This window comes from Bacillus rossius, chromosome 7, assembly GCF_032445375.1.
Source record: "Bacillus rossius redtenbacheri isolate Brsri chromosome 7, Brsri_v3, whole genome shotgun sequence".
Taxonomy (NCBI): domain Eukaryota; kingdom Metazoa; phylum Arthropoda; class Insecta; order Phasmatodea; family Bacillidae; genus Bacillus; species Bacillus rossius.
In genome coordinates this window covers 63,128,202-63,146,491 of record NC_086335.1, presented here as the reverse complement: position 1 = coordinate 63,146,491, position 18,290 = coordinate 63,128,202, and the positions used below count along the sequence as shown (strand labels likewise).

The 18,290-nt window shown below is 37.7% G+C and overlaps 1 protein-coding gene across 1 annotated transcript in view; it reads right to left on the bottom strand.

The window, feature by feature from the left end:
• Window positions 1-18,290, bottom strand: part of LOC134534601 (uncharacterized) — a 44,097-nt gene that overhangs the window by 24,573 nt on the left and 1,234 nt on the right. Inside the window, exons 3-5 of the mRNA XM_063373083.1 lie at window positions 17,726-17,751; window positions 17,018-17,096; window positions 1,038-1,272 (exon numbers count right to left, since the gene is read on the bottom strand). Coding sequence (XP_063229153.1) covers window positions 1,038-1,272; window positions 17,018-17,096; window positions 17,726-17,751 — 340 coding nt within the window. The remainder of the gene's footprint in view (window positions 1-1,037; window positions 1,273-17,017; window positions 17,097-17,725; window positions 17,752-18,290) is intronic.

Sequence of the window (18,290 nt, the reverse complement as noted above, 5' to 3'; positions counted from 1 at the left end):
GTCGCGTGCGCGCGCCCCAGTTACCGCCGCGGGGGAGGGTCGGTGCCCACGGGAGTCCCTGGTGGTCGCACCCGGGTGTCCCGCCAGTGGCCGTCGAGTCGGTGCTTCCCCCACCCCACGCCGTTTATTCCGTCAATGCCGTCGCCCCTCGTCGTATCATCGTATCTCGTGACCCCGTCAACTAATTCACCCACCAGGCTGACTGAACATTTGAGGCCAACCGCTCAGAAAATACAAGTTTTTCATAAAAAAAAAAATAGTTCCGATTTCAATGGTATATCAAAACAGTTTAATTTAGACTTTTTTTAAACTTAACAATACATAAAATGTAAGGTAAATTAAATCAAACTATTTTTTTTTTGTACGTGATAACGTGCTATAAATCGATGAACGCCGGCTGCACGCACGAAAAAAGCATGACTCATTGTCACGTTTCGCCTGAGCCGAGCGTTTAAGAACCGGCCAACCACCGTGCGAGAAAATCTTCTATACCTAATATCCACCAGGTTAAGGCGGGCTTTTTAAAAGCAGCAATTTGAAAAATTTGATATGACGTTGTGACGTAAAATTATCTTCCGTAAACCGACTTTACAGACAAAACCCCACCCCCCCTTTTTTTTTTCTATTTGCATCGCGTCGCAGGAAATGTGTGTCGTAACCATTTTTTTTTTCGAGATACGGTTATATTGTTACGCTCGTAATATTGAAGTTTGGTTTACTTAATTTTGAAGTTATACCTACTTCTAATGCGACTTCCAACAAGGTAGCGTCAAACGTTTAACGCTACCAATGGAGAATAACGCTACCATGAAGAATTATTATTATGACGTCAAGCACTTGTGATCGGGAGCAGGGGCGCAACAACAGGGAGGGGGGGGGGGGGCAAGGGTATTTTGCCCCTTCTGAAACCTTGAAGTGGGGGCAAACGGGGGCAAAGAAAGTGCAGTGTAATATAAAACTGCTTAAGTAGCACCGTTTTCCACCTTGAAGTACAAATTTTGCCGGGGGCTGACCGGGAGTGGAGTGGAGTGACTCACGTCGATGGCCACGCCGTCCAGGCGGTAGCTGTGCTGCGGCGGCACGGCGCGCGGCACGTAGCGGTAGAACTCCTCGTGGTCCTTGTACCACGTGACCGAGTACAGCTGGTCGGCCCCCAGGTCGAACAAGCACTGCAGCAGGACTGGCTCCCCCGCCGCCGCGTAGGCGGGCACCCTGACGCGCGTCAGCCGCAGCGACCCCGCCCCTGCGCGGACATCTTGTTGCACGGGAGGCCTTCATTCCACAGGCCGTAGAGCCGCACCCCGAGTTACCTCAAGTTCAGGCTCGCTTTTCTTTGACATGACAACGTCTAATAAATCGATGAACGCCGGCTGCACGCACGAAAAAGTGTCCCGTTACGCACATTGTCCCGTTACGCTGTGTCCCGTTACGCTCATTGAACGCTTGCGCCGCAGCTATCTCTCTTCCACTCGACTGTTTATAAACTGAAGTGAAAAGTTGATGTGGTTTTTCATTTCTTATTACAACAACAATTTCGGCAATAAAGGTTAATTATTCTTGCCTTTTAAAAATCTGATTACTAGTATAATTTCAAGTAGCCTATTTATTATTTTATTATTAAAATAAAAATGATTCAATTTTATTCATAAAGTATGCAATCATTTCATCAATGTTTTGTTATGACGTTGTCACGTTAAACTATCATCCGTAAACCGAATTTACAGACAACCATTTTTTTTTTGTTCATTGTAAATAAATATGGCGGTGTTGATAAAAGGATACTAATGGTCGATTAGGTTAGGTTAGCTACATCATAAATACTTTAAAACATTGTAGAGGGTTGATTTGGTTAGGATAGCTACATTAAAGATACGGAAAAAAACATGAACTTCGGGGAACTTCGGGTTTTGGCTCTCTCGTCTGTGAAAAGAAGTCTTTCCGTCTACAGGCAACCCAGACACATAAGCAAGTTAAATGTGGGCAATCTGGAATTTTTTTCTTTTGTGAACTTTCGTTGCTGGGAATATTAACCATAAGATTAGTTATTTTGTAATGCGGAACAACCAACACACTACGTTAAAATGCTTTATCCTTAAAATCAAAAAATGCATGAGTATGAGTGTTTAAAGCATAACCTCAGTTTATATTCCAAAAAAAAAAAAAATGCACTCTGCTAACCTTACCTTTGACACAGAATTAATATTTATTTTATGAAAACAATATTTTAATATAAAATTCTGCAAATATATTTAGTTTGAAGTATCATTTACACGCTTTTCTCTTCTAACAAATATGCACACCCGAGTACCCCCATGCCCACCCTTGTACCCTCTTTATGAGGTGTTGGTGTGCATGTCACAACTGCAATAAATAATAATAAACGGTTTTGTTTTAACACAGTGCTTATTTCATTGCTACCAAAATAATTAAATATTGACAAAAATATTTCAAAGTATAAGATTTTGACATTATGCTTTATACGCCACTTTCTTAATAAAATAATTCCAAAAATATGAACTAATAATGTTTGGAATATTACATTTTTATTTGTGATATTGTGGTTAACAAATTTATATAATTTCCTTATATTTAAAAGTTAACTTTTTATGTTGGCTTTCTCAGCCGCACGGTATTTTAGTGACCGTATTCCACCTTCCGCCTATACAGTCGCGTGCCCTTGCGCCCCTGTCGCGCTAGCTGGTCAGTTTGTCGTGCCGGGCACTTAGATAGTGGCGCACCACCGCGCAGTAATGGTACACCATCACATATTAGTGGTATCTGCATCTGCACTGCCACACAATAAAGGTGCACCGCCCTACAATAGTGGAACATCACAGCATAATAGTGGTACGCAATTATTAATCCCATAATTTTTTTCATCTCAAAACGGGCGAATTGTAGCATGAAAAAACAAATTATACGATAAAATTTTAAAAAAAAAATATTGTCTGCTTTGTGTGTGTTTCATTAAAGAATTTAGAACACTATTCCACCCACACACGGACAGAACGGAACTTACAAACTTTGTCAATATTACATATATGGAAAAACATTTTTTTTTAAAAGTAGTAAACACTAGCGGCACTGATGCGAGCTAATAATGTGGCGTCATTTAAATTCAATAAGTACTTATAAGTATCGAGTTCTTTTATGTGTCCGGTGTTTTTTTAAATTATTTACCTACTAACACGTATTGCCCATATTTAAAAAAAAATGTCTTTGTGAACACCGTTGAAACTTTTTTTTTCTCTCATGAGACAACACAAACAGATATTTAAGTATATTAATTTGATGTATTAGTCATGAATAAGTCAGCGTAAGCCTTACCTGTCACAGTTGTCACCTGGCGATAGAAATACTGGATATCTCCCGCCGTGTTGACTGCTTAATTTTACCGTCAATACTGTTATTCAAGGGCTCCTTCTGGAATTCTAACACGATATAAAGGGTTTGAAAAGCTACGCAAGTGCTAATAATTATAAACACTTGCGGGACTCTTTACAACACTTGTATTATTATATCTGTGGAAAATATTAGTGACAGAACGACAGATGTGAGAGAGGTATCGTGTTAGAATTTCAGAAAGCGCCTTTAACTATTAAAAATGACAATAACATAGAGAAAAAAAAAATCACCATGGCGTTGAGACCGACCGTGTAAAGGAGTGCCAGTAAGCAAGGAAAAAAGGGAAAAATAAGAAGGGTGGTAGGACGAAGCCGAGGAAGAAAGGAAAAAAAGAGGAGGCGCCAAAATGAGAATTCTGTAAGCCGGTTAAGTTTTCCTTCCGCTGGCTTCTTTTTTACTCTCCCCAAACTTGTTTTGCCATTTAGTGTTCTTTGAGATGTAGCCAGATTGTAACTCGATGCCGAGCTAGCTTCGATCCAAGATGCTCGAGCGATAAGTATTTCGATGAATAAAATAAGTCTTAAAATGTAACAACAATGCAAATGGCCACCTACAAAAAAAACTTTTCAGCAAAATCTCCATAAACCACTTGCATGTATTCAGAGGTGAATAGATACCTATATCAACAATTATTTAACCTTATTTTACTGTTATAGTTTATATATACCTTCTCTTCCTTGCATGCAGTCGTAAACCGAATTAGCTTTATAACAGTGATTACTAAAGCGCTGTTATTAAATCACATTCAACCAAGAAAAGGATCAGCAATTTGTTTCTACTAACGAAGACAATACAATATACATTGATCCTTTATTATAAGCATGAAGCCCCGTGTTTTGTTTAGTTAGGTCTGCGTTATGCTTACATTGTTAGGTATAACAGTAAATTTACGGGCTCCATAAAAAAAACTACGCCATATTACGACTTCAGAGTTGTGGGTTCCGTTTCAAACAGGAAAAACATGACCTTCGAAGGAATAAAAGTGTTTTTGCTGTAGACTTAACAAGTTTATAAAAATGTTTTTTTTTTCTGATACACATTAAAATTTAGTGCTTGTTATTATAATTACATGCTCTCTAGCTTACTGCCACTTATTATAGAATTGGATAATTGACATGATTGCCGAACGTCTTGCCTTATCATAGTTTCAATTGAATTTGGTAGAAGCCAACATTTAAATAACTCATATAATAATATTTTTTTAAATTGAAAATTACTTTTAAAATAATCTTTTATGATTATTTGCTTCAATTTTTTGAAACATCAATTGTAAATATCTCTGTGAAATTGTTTTCTGAAGTAAAAGGAATAGGTTAAGTTATATTCTCGTCAAGCCGAGAAGAATGGTAATGAGCTACATGATTTAACTGATTTTTCTTTTAAACATACTAGTTCCTAAAACTGTCAGTTCATGCTAAAATTAAATTAACTTCGAGTCTGTAAATTTACGAAAGTACCTGGATAATTTGTATCCAATCTTCTTCGTCAATTTAAGTGCAAAAGTATTTTACGTTAGTGTACAAGGTTAAAAAGAAGGAAACAACTTTTATCACACACACACACACATATTTTAAATAATGTTTTAAAAAATATATGCAAACACAGAAAACACCCTCATGTTGTGACGCGGTGCATTGTGGGTGCATACCGCCGCGTGCCCTCCCAGCCTTCTTTCCCCGCCAGTCTTTCAACCGCGACAACGAAATTAACGCTACGTAAGGGGGAAGGGGGAGGGGGCATGGAAAATCAGGGGGTTGGTCCCACCCTCTTCTCTTAAGTTTTAATGCAGTTTGTGGCAAGAACGTGAATTGGGCGCGGGAAGCGAGCGGTCAAGAAGGGAGGGGAAAACTCCCCTCCTCCCTCCCACAGAAAACCCTTGTGATAATCGAGTAAGGGAAGGGGAAGCTTCCCCCCTTCCCTAAACTCTTCATTCGGGATGCGGAGACATTAACCTGGTTAGCGAAGAGAGGGGCTGCCAGGCAGGCAACAGTACAAGTTGCGCGCTCTGAATACTTTCGTTTTTCTGAAGCAGTGGTTGCAGCCAACGCAAGCACGTAGTAAGTGGCTGTGGCTACGCTACAGGTACATAGAAGTTACGTGCCGTAGAATTGTTGTTGGGGTTTATAAGTGCAGTCCAACGTAAATAATAATAAAAAAATGTTTTCGTTCGTTCCATACATATAAAATTATCTTCCAATGTTTACACTCGCTTTCACAGGTGCATATAAATAAAAAAGGGAATGAATTAGAATGGAGTCGTTTTCAACGACAAATAAATCATAAAACAAATTTTTTAAAGAAAAACAAAATATTGATATATTTGAAATTTTTAAAAATAGGCTTACACTCTCTTTAGCTACCAGTTGCTCGTCAATATAAAATCAACACCAGGTTACAACAGGTTCCATGTGTTGCGAGATAATGTAAATAAAGTGATGACTCCTGGCTGGTTTCTGGATGCGGTGGCCATTCTACGTTGGCGTTAGCTAACTGCTCTTCAAGGGCCGAGCTTATCCCCGCGATATCCCAGCACCACCCAGGCAAGCAGTTGGAGCGACGAAAGACTGCCATAATGGAAATCTACCATGATGAAAAAATGCCAACAGGCCTCTTCGAAAAAGGCCGAAAAGTAACATAACGGAAAACTGACATAACAAAACGTAATTCTGCCATATTTGTTTATACACTCAATGGAATGAGTACAACTGCTTTGCTCTCGAAGTAGAGTATAGAATTCGTAGCTAGGTAGCGCTGTTAACCCCCTAGCTGTTTCTTAAGGTTAACTTAAAAGGCTACAGATAGCACTTCTGGCGGTGATTTTCTGTAGTTCCTCATAAATCAACTCACCAGATCGCGCACTAGTAGAAACAAATGTTTCCAAAAATGGGTTATATGAAGAAGCATTGTATACTTATAAACACGACTTAAATAAGTATGGTATTTTTTCATCATGGCACTATGAAAAAATACCATCATAAAAGAATTCCGCTGTGGACGATTCCGCGACGAAAACGTGCCTTAATGGAAAACTACCATTATTAGTTAAACGCACCCATACAGTCCTAATACACGAACGACATGAGTAAATTATGTTTGTTATCTTAAAAAGAATTTGTAGAAATAAGCAGCCAAAAAGGTCTTGTGATTATAGGTCACTAGTTGAAATGAAATGCAATTTATTGACCGAAAATCACAATTCCCTGACAACCGACGGGTAAGTAAGTAAAATATTGCATTATTTATATCATATGTTTAAAATGCCACGACAGATAGTCCCCATCAAGAGTACGGCCATCTATAGTACTGAGGTGGCAATTCAATTTATTTTATTTTACGTCATGTTTATCAAAAGAACGATAAAATAAACTTAAGCATGAATGATATCACAGTAAAATATGTTTACGTTACTACATCATTAATAATACCCACATTATGTTTCTGATGGCTGTTGGGTTCACTTTTAGTGGGCTGACTTCACTACGACCTTACTTCTTAATGGCTGTGGAGTTGTTTATATCGTGTCGGGGATGTCACAGGATATTGTAATTCCAGCATTATGTTTTTTAGCATGTGCTGAGAAAACAACTAGAAGAGTATTTTAACATATAGATCTAAATAAAAACAATTGCCTTTAAGAATAGATAAAAACAATCATAACATTCCAACTTGAGAACTATGAATACGGATTAAGTAGTTGTGAAATTAGGCCTATATTTTAACTGCGTCAAAGACTACGAAATCGTTTAGAAATACCTAAATGAGCTGATTAAGTGAAAATCTTTCAGAATATTAATTTATGAAAGCCTTTAAATCATATTTATGTATGTTTACAAGAGGAGTAGCCTATTTCCGATATTATATTTATTCTTATTCTGAAATTTTTGCTTGTCCGTGAACAGATTATTAGCGAGGTCAATGCAGACGGCCAAACACAACGCCACAGCAGAGCGACAATGGGAAAGCAATTAGCCATGACCTACAGTAAGGAAGCATCCTACCAATTTTCTAGAATTATTTCACGAATAAGCAGAAAAAAAAATTGGTGGGGCTGTATCGGGACTCGCGGCCGTTGATTTCACGTGAAACATCTATGTCAGCGAGTCGCTATTAGTGTAATGGTTTAAAATAAACAAAAAAATAAAAACGATACAGTAACTACGTACTTAAAATTTTAATTCAAAACAGACACTAAATGGTTTCAATTAATATTCGACAAAATTTTTATTTATATTTGCCTGTGATATGAGACATCAAAGGCAGTGGCGGTTATTGCATTAGAGCACACTCGCACGTGAACCCCCTCGCCTCATTTAAATAGGCGCATACTGTAATACTTAAATATCATACACATCGATTAATAAAAAAATGCAACCCATTTGTTCTTATAACCATTAGCAATATTTTCCAAAACCGCCGCTATAGAGTAAGCGCAGCTATGCTGGGATCGCACGTGCGATGGTGGCTAGGCGGGCGACGGCGCGCCGCTCGGCTCGGAGCGACGTGGTGGGGGTAGCTCCCCATAAGCCAGCCTAGGAGCACAGTCCAGACGTGCGCAACACTATCCTGTGCGCGGCGCGATATTTCTTGTCCTGTTTCTCCCATTTTTGCTCACTCTTCGAGAATGATGACGGCGCTGTTTGTCACGTGTTATTGTTCTACTTTAGTGCATTTAGTGCGACGTTTAAAAAGTTTGTTTTAATCACTAAGTTAAGTTACTCGTTATGGCCTTGAGCAAGTTAACAGTCTCGGACATAAAAACACTGGTGTTCTCTAATTTGTCATTGGAAAGGAAAATCGAAATAAAACAAGCAGGCAGGCCAATGCCTAAACTTACTATAGTGCAAGTGACTAAGTCAAAAAATAGGGAGTTCAGGAGAGAATTTACGTGGATCTGTGGATGCGAAGAAACCAACCGGCTCTATTGTTTTCCCTGCCTGCTCTTCGCGAAACGAAGTGGTGAATCTAGTTCTGTAAGTTTTGGCGTCTCACATTTGTCTCACTTAAGTCAAAAAATAAAGAAGCATGAGAGTGCAGAAACACATTTGAATTCCGTCCGGGAGTTTCATCTTTTGGGGAAATTAGACATTCGCCAACAACTTGATTGTGCCTACCGTTTGAACATTAAACAACATAACGAGCAAGTTACAAAAAATCGTTATGTCTTGTCTAAAATTATAGATTGTATAAACATTTGCGGGGCGTTTGAACTCGCGCTGCGAGGTCACGACGAGACACAAGAATCTGCTAATCCTGGAATTTTTAGAGGGTTAATTAATTTTTCAGCAGAGTTAGACAAATCTTTGAAAGAACACCTTGCAATTGCAACTGTTTTCAAAGGGACTTGTAAAGAAATCCAAAACGATTTGATAGATTGTATGCTTAAAGTCTGCTAAGAATACATCAAAAAAGAAATTTCATGTGCAAGTTTTGTTTCAGTGATTGCAGACGAAACGACAGACATATCATCTTTATTCCAATTGGTTATAGTTTTTTTCGCTATGTGTTACCTAACGGGCAAGCAGTATAACGATTCTGGCAGTTTGTAAATCCTCCAGGACATGATGCTGCGTCAATCGCAGAATGTATTCGTATTGTTTTGGAAAGTATTGTTAACAAATCCGAGAAATTGATATCTCAGAGTTATGATGGGGCTAGTGTAATGAGTGGGCATCACAATGGTGTTCAGGCCATTATTCAACAAATTTATATATATGCGCATTACGTGCATTGTTATGCGCATCAGTTGAATTTAATTGTGGCACAATCTACAAGTCAAAACCAACAAGTCCGTGTATTCTTTTCCAATTTGAGTGATATAACTAACTTCTTTAGCCACTCACACAGAGAATTTCTGTTCTTGATGGCGTTGTTGGCAGGAGAATTCCACGTGCTTCTTCTACAAGATGGAATTTTAAGAGTATTACTAGAGACCTGCAAAATTCGCGGTTTCGATGGCCTTCAGGATAGACTGCACATACCCCTGTACACTCGGGCAAATAACGCAAGTTCATTGGCTGCCGACTTGTAAGACGTCTCAGCTGGTTTGTCTGTGATTCGATCCTTCTTTGGCTGAGAGTTTATAACTGGTTGAGATTTGTTCAGATGAACAGTAAGCCAATAGCAAAATTATCTAAGAGGTATATGTGTTTGAATTCTAGCCTATCACCGAATGAATCCGCGAATTTTGCAGGTCTCTAAGTATTACTGTTAACACGGTGTACGAGTACAGAAAACAACTGATTGAATGTATGAAAAAAATTGAGTCGTCATGCTAGCAGTCAACAACAATCAATCAGTCGGGAGCTATTCGGCGTATGTTGAATGATCCAGTGTTTGTATTATGGCTGACAGTTTTTTTACAATATAATGCCGCACGTAGACATTTTGTTTAATCAGCTACAAAAAAGGAGCATCGATGCCGATAAAGTCAGGAAACATGTTGACAGTTTTCGACTTTCATTTGAGAAAGAAAGAGAGAATATGGATAAAGTGAGAATGCAAACTGAAATGTCGGTGCCAGAGCAGCATTATAAAAAAAAAAAAAGTGGAAGATGTTCATGTAAATATAACTGTTGTAGCCAAGGTAGTATGTGATGTGATTACTAATCAAGTAAAGGAGAGGTTTTCTTTCACAACATATTATTCTGCGGTATGCCTTTTTGATCACGTTCGGACCACCCGCTTCAAAAAGGGAGGGGGGGGGGGGGGGTTCGGTGATTCTTTATATAAAGAGCCCAATGCTGTGAACCCCCATTTTCAAAAGGCACCAGCCGCCACTGATCAAAGGCATAATATCAACATTAATGTTTCTTTTGGTGAACGTACAATTTGTACTGTCCAGTGTTGTTGATTCTCTATACACAAGCACACGAATCACCGCGCTATCACGTCTGAGTCGTGAGCTACACTGAACAGAATTTTTTTCCTAACCTAAATTAAAACTAAGAGTACCTATTTGGGAGGTTTAGGTAGGAAAAACGTATGTCTCAGGCCAACGCCTGAATAGTTAGGAAAATATTAAAGCAAGATGATACAGACATTTTCGTCTGTTCTGGTACCTATATGTTTCGCTGTTAATTTTAAGACTTAAAGAGGATATGACAATGGCCAGCCGGGATTTAAACCTGTGTTCTCTGGAATATGAATCTAGTGTCTTACAACTCGATTCATAAACTTCGATTGTGTATCTTTTATCATCTTCAGATTGCCATGTAGTGATGCCCCATGTTACAGGCGTATTTGTACGATCATTGCATAACAGTACAAATACATAGTTCCGGACTAGAGTACTCCATGTAGGCTATCATCACACGTCTTGAAAAATTATTGACATCTAATATTATAAATACAACTACATTTTTTTTTTTTCAAAAATTACGGTCACCAAAATTTTAATTTACGTGTTTTGAGTATATCCTGTACTAGTGTGTGTAACTACATGTGATTTTGTTTACACATTTATCATGGGTGTAGACAGTATTTGTGGAAGGAGAGGGCAGAAGACAGTCCCTCCTCCTGAAATTAATTTACAAAGATAACGATTAAAATACATTTTTAGGCCAGTTGACGATCCCTAAGTGTTTTTTGAAATTCCTGCAATTGTAATTTTTGTAAAATAAAATTCTTTGTCTAAATAAATCTGGCAACCCTGCTTCCTCCCTTTTTTTTTTACTATGCCCTTGACACTTCTTGTTATAGAAACAGGTTCCTCTTTTAAGTAAGCTTCTCAGCACTAATACCTGTGCCTTGTTAAGAGAAGTGTAAACAAATATACACATAAAACAAACAAAACACAAATCTGTTTTAAGAAAGTCAGTGGCTATGTGAATTTCAAAAAATTCAGTGTAGTTCATTAAATAAAATTTCAATGAATAAAAATATATTAAATAATAGGTAAATTTATTCAAGGTGTAGTTTCGGACATACTCATTAAACGTTATGTCATGACAAACCTCAGTCTGTTTGTGCCTTAAGAAGGGAATATATCTCTTGCCCGTAACGTCAAAACTGTTCTCTTAGGAATCATATAGGTACTTACTCTGTTAGTTTGCGCTAACATTGTTGTGGTTTTCAACATATCTGTTTTTTCGCTCAACTGTAGCTTACGTTGTTCGTCTGTGTTGTCACTGGATTCACCTGTGCGTCTCTGTATAGCCGTAGTTTTTTATTTTTTTAATTTTTATCTGTTAAGTTTTATCGTTGAGTTATTTTGTCTGTTTGCCGTTGTAAATGGAACAGAAATATTCATGTAAACTTACATACTCGTTAATTTGTACATTTACATGAAAATAACTATCACTACAAAATAATGTTACCACTTATGCTTTTTGTTGCCCCAGTACCTCCAATATTTTAAGTTATTTGCAAACAGTTGTTTGAATAGCTTTCCAGTATTAGCTGCCCATATTAAGCACGGTAAAACAAAAGAAAGCCAAAAGAGATATAAAAAAGTTAACTTTTCTGTAGCTTTAAAACCAAGTAAATAAAATGTTTATACAATAACTTCATGCTTGTAAGCACACACATATTTTAACTAAACACACTATTTTAATATCTAACATTTATATCAAAATTAATTTACCATCGACAGTGCAAGCTCTTACATATTTTTTTACAAGTCTATATTTCTATATATTTATTGTACAGCGGGACCGTAAGTTTGTTTGAATGAAATCAACTAAATAATTGCCAGACTAGTTATACAAATTATATTTCACTGTTATGAAATTACATAACTCATGCTGAACGAACCACATAAGAACATATAAAGTTGTTCGTTACCGAAGTTATATGGTGCTGCACGTGTTAGTGACACACGAAACTACAGTAAAACTGAGTTTACGATTGATTTCCTTAAGAATTATAACTTAACATCGAGCACACGATTAAGTCAAAACTACATTTTCCAGTTTATGATTGACATAGAAGTCGTTAATTCTAACCAATCACAGCACAAAACACATGGTAGGCCATTGTTCGAAATGGAGAAGCAGGTTTGAAATAGGTTATTGACAAATGGGATATCTATTTTTCGAAATGGATGATGATTACAAATTACAAATATACGAATTCTAACCCAAAATACTGCCTCGCTCTGTCCGATAATAAGACATAAACTTACGGTTGAAAGGTTCCGGTTTGTTGTGATTGGTCGCTTCCCTTAAATCTTAACGAAAAATATAAAATATAACCATTTCTGTTAAGTCTTAAGTCATCATATGGTTCGCACACGACCCGTCAAAATTCACACACGACAATCATAAACCATTCCACTAGTTTACATAGAGTCATGTGGTAAGTACACGACTAAGTCTTAATTCTTAATTTTCAGTCGTAAACCCACCTTAAACTCGTGGAATAACATCATGTCAGTGTTAATAAGACTGCAAGTACCCGCTCTACCACTCTGGTTCTGGGGTAGAGCGCCTGCCTTGTGACTTGTAGGACCCGGGTTCGCGCCCCGGCTCCTCCAAGGCGGATTGCCCAGACAAAATGGCGGCATTTTCTCTGGTAGGAATACAATCCCTTGTAACAAGTCAGGCTACCAAAGAAACGGTGGGTGGAACAGAAAAAAACCTTCCAGGTGGCTTCCAAATGGGGAGCCCGTTTCTTTTCTTGGGCTCCCCATGCGGTGGCCATTCCGGGGGTTTCTCCGGGGGAACGGAGTTTTGCAAAAATATTATTATTATTATTTTTAGCGTTTTAGTAACTGTAGCATTATCATTCCAACATGTTATAAATAAAGTTTAAACTTTTTACTTTTGTAGATGAAATATTTGAATTAAGTGTGTATCAGTGAGTGAATGGTTGGTTGTATACCGATGAAGTGTGTTCAACCATTTATCGGTATATATTTTCTTGAATTATTATGGACATTTAAATTTTAGTCACAAACATTTTACTTTTTTATCTAGTTTTTTAGAGGATTTAATATTTATAGGCACATGAGTTTTATTCCTAAAAATATTTCTGAAAAACCAGTCTTTAACACACACGCGTATTTTATATATGTATGTGTGTGTGTACCAATCATAAAATTTTCTATTTATTTCAACATGAGCAAAGACTTTGATGGTTTCCAACACAATCCTATGATTAAAAAACTATCAATATATATGTTTTAATTATCTTACAAATAGACGCTTTTCTTGCAAATGCAATTTCATGGTATTAGGTGCTTATGAAAAAAATATAATTGGGAAATATGTTTGTGAAATTATTCAGTAAGATATTTCAGCTGAATAGATATTATTTTCAAGTTAAAAAAAGTCTCTGAATTATGATAGCATTTATTGTATAACCTTTAGTTAAAAAAAAACTAATTCAATTAATCAGAATTATCACATAGTTCTCTTTTAAGACCTTCAAGTTATATTGGATGCCAAAGTATGTATCGGTGTATGTCTTGTGTTTTATGTTGTTATTTTATGTGCTGTATTTTCAATTTGATCTGACAGTTTTAATGAAGCAGAATAATATGCTTTGCATAGTAATATTTTTTATTTCCTAATATAAAAAATACTTAAATTTTAGCAGATTTTATTTTTGAATTTCACCAACATTCGAAGTACGAGCCTATGTCTCCCCTAGAGCGCCTGTGCTGCTTGACCTTTGCCTTCTATACTACAAAAAAATATTTTCAACGCATTTCAGCATCTAAAAAATACATTTTGTAGACTTTAGATAATTTAATATGGATATTATAAACATTAATATCTGAGATTTTTAAGTGTTATTACCCTAATAATGAAAGCATTATATAAAAAAGGCCTTGAATATCTGCGTTGGATTTGCACTCAATAAATAATGATTTACAATTATTTTAATTATTCCAGTATGGAAAAATGTAAATTCTATTAAGCTAGTTACATTGCGATTTTACGAGTAAGGCAGTTTTCCTCATTCCATAGAATGTATAAGGAATTTTGGCGGAATTCCCCTTTGTTCTTTTTAAATTATTTACTTTTCCGTCCGTCCGTAAATTTACTGTGATTCCTAACAGTGTATAGCTATCGGAGAATTTGCCTATAAGGATTGTTGTGTATGCTGGTCTTGATGTTCGAGTAACTGACCCCCTCAGCACTGCAAGGAGAATAATTAGTGACCGTGGTCACTAAAGACACACGCTTATTTGACGAAGCGATGATCGATAGTTCGATCACAGCCCCGGCATTAAGAGCCTTCCCTTGAGCGATCGAACCGATTGCCTACCTCAATAAACTTTATTTCAGTTCGATAGACATGTAGGGTTCAATGTACAAGTCCCAAGTCGGTTAATTAACACTTTTTTTAAGAGTCCACAATAGTCTTGGAGGTCGCTTCTCCTTAAGCTTCTTCACAGACTTTATTTTGTAACGGTCAACAACATTACCCAACAATCAGAGACACTTTGTTTTATCGATACTCATGTTACGTATTATTTACAATTACATTTTTTAAACTATAAACTATATATTTTACATATACTTGACAATATAACGTAAAGAAACGTATATATTCATTATCAAAAACCAGATCATTCTCGAAAAATAAAAACCGTGAGTGAGTCCTTCACTACTCGTTACAGATGTGTAACATCTAACCTCGGTAACGAGCAAATCCGTGTGTCTCAATACACTTATAATTCAAAACTCGGACACGGAAATGCACGTATAATTCCTTAAAATAATGCAGTGTGTGATAAATACACGCAAATTGTGTTTTCAACTACATTACTTGACGCGAATCACGCGTAGTTTCTGCATCCGCCGCTAGAATTCGTAACCGGAGCAGCTACGTCGACGAACAAACCATTCTATTTGCAGACCGAAATTTTAAACTAATTTATGAAATGTCTCCGATAAATGAGAAAATGATTTGAAATTTTTTTTTAACTCCGGCTTCGGACCTGATTGTCGACAAAGAATTTTATTAAAATACTACTCATCTTTCTAAAATCCACAAAAAACATTAAAGTTTTCGTGAACTTTGGTTCACGTCATCCGAAACAGATGGCAGCACCGTTGTTACAAATTTCCGTTCCACGCAACTTCCGTTCCATTCACAAAAATTCTCCTAGCAAATGAAATGGCGTATGCAGATAGCTAAGATGTTTACACATTAAAACACGACCATACTCGATGACATTTAAAACTGATCAAATCAAATCTAAGGTGTTTCGTGAGATGAGACCTTCTTGCGCTCGGGAGACGGCAACACAGTGTTTACGTGCAGAACAAATCTTCGGTATTCGTTATTCTGCTTCCAAAACTGTTCCATCGCGTGACCCCGGGTCGCGCCGATTGTGCAAATGGCGAAATGAATTTATATGCAGAAAGAAACGATCTCATCAATATTAATGTCCGTTGGAGATAGCACTTTACAAACATGAAACAGCGGAAACGAAGTCCTTTCGCGAGGAAAGAATTACGCTGAAAGGCATCCCGAGGCAAAGCGCGGGGCTTCAAAACTCCGAGCCACGTCATCAGAATATGCTTCGAGTAACAGGCGATTTGCCTAAAGGCGGTTTGCCTAAACATGAATTCGTTACGGCGATTTGCCTAAAGTCATTTCGCCTAAAGGCGTTTTGCCTAACGTCGAATTGCCTAACGGCGAATTGCCTAATGGCGATTTGCCTAACGGCGTTTTCCCTAACGGAGTTCTGTCTGATGGCGTTTTGCCTAACTCCGATTTGCCTAAAGGCGTTTTGCCTAAAATTAGGCAAAACGCCTTTAGGCAAAACGTCACATGCCCTATGCTTCGTGTTGAAAACATTTACACGCAAGTCAGTTTCCAATATCTCTCTCGCTACACTTTTAAAAATGTTCATCTTTAATTTACGAAGAAAGCTGTTTATAAACTATCCAGGTATCTTCGTAAATTTACTGACACTGAGTTTACTTAATTCAAACACGAATCCAAAAGAATAATCTTGCTATATTAACAAAACATTAAAAAAAACTGGTTATGTCTACACTAAGAACAATCTTCTTTTGTCCACCATTGTTTAGAATGAAACATACAACTCGAAAGTCGAAATACAAAGTAGTGCCTTCCAACAAAAACTCAGTTATTCGAAATTACGAAGTAGTCTTCGTTTATTCGAGTTAAATTCTTCCTTGAAAAGTCTGTAAATTGACTGTAATCTCTAACAGTGTCCTGTCATTGGAAAACTGAGGGAAATATTTACTTAAGCTTAAGCACAGTACTGTTGCATTGTAACAGTTTATGGCTCTAGAAAGGCTGTCTGGAGATGTATTGTGTTTAAAGTCACCGATGGCTGCACTGTGATCTAAACTGGAATGTGTGCAGAAGAGAAAAACCTCAAAACCTTTTACAAAAATGAGTTGGCTTGAAATTCTCATGTAGCGTGTTAAAAGTGGAGCTTATACAAGCAGCTATATTATTTTAATGGTGAAAATTTAGTGCCACTATTGAACACAGAATCATTAAAAAAATAATAATAATTGATAATAACCTTTTGGAATGCAGAAGAGGGGGAAATCTCGTTTTCAGCCACGCCGAAAGTCTCTGTGATGATTGCATTGAGTAGTAAGAACCATTTCAAATTTATTATTTCAAACCAGATCAAAACACACGCAAACATACAGGCTCTAAATACAAACAGACCCACTCAGCTTCCGCCAAGATGGAACTGGCGAGGGCGAAGCCCGGGGACGTGTAGCTCTGCCTCGGAGTTATCATCGAGGTCTCTGCTCCATTGCACACGGGTGGACCCACGGAAACTCTGTTTGTACACAAATGTCGAGTTTTTAAAATATCCAACTACATTTAGTGTAAACTTACACGATGTCATGGCACATTCGTACGAGGAATGTTGCCTTAATAGGCACACAGAGGTAAAAAGTGAGTAAATATACACTTGCTCATAGAGTTTTATAATGCACACTTTTTTTTTACTTTGTGTTAATGACATTTTTGGCTTGGACATTGTGGGTGTAAAACTATCAAGAATAATCGTTAATTGATACGGTGAATGGGTATTTTTACACCAATGTTTAATTTTTATAATATATGGTGTAAAATTACGCGATGCAATAGTATTTTTGCACAATCTATGTGTGAAAATACAGAAACAGTATTTTTTTTTCTAAAATACACTAACACCAAGTTGTAAATTTACTATATATATATATATATATATTTGTGGCCTCTACTTGCACATCAACCTCCAAGGGTGGACCAGCTACCAAGAAAAAAAAGAGGGGGTTATCTCCCCACCCCTCTGGCCAGAGCGTGCCCCACCCAGCATTGCTGGCTTATACTGGTTGCCATATGAACACCTCAAGAATTGACCACAAAGACGAATACATGAACGTACCGAGAACAAGCCAGTACGTCACACTCCTGCACAGCACAGCACAGAGTCACGTGGGATGAACTGTCCCACTGTGCTCGTCTGAATTGTAATTGTTTCCCCCGACTAACTTCCTTCCACGGAATTACCTGTCAGGTCTCGGCGCCGATATTAGCTGGTTTTTCTGCGTGTTTTTGCATTCATCTTTTGTTGTCCAATCTCGAGGTTTTTTTCTATGACAAACACGCTGGAAACCAACAATGGAGGGTTTCCAAGAAAATTATTCAAATCGATCTTCCCCATTGCAAGAATCGATCAAAGAACACGACATCGCTGATGTGACACATCTCAGTTCTCGGTTTCGTTGACGCGACGGAAATGTGTAACAGGAAGAGGGAGAAGGGCCCAGTGGCGTGGCAGACGGGTGGCAGGGATGGCCCCCGCCAGGGTCGCAAGAGGAGGGGGGGGGGGGTGCGATACCGCGACGGTTTCACTGGTACTGAACGCTCCAAACCCTCTGTTTTAATCCAAGAGGGGGCGCCATTTTCAAGTCTGGCCAGGGGCGCCAGTCACCTTAGCTACGCCACTG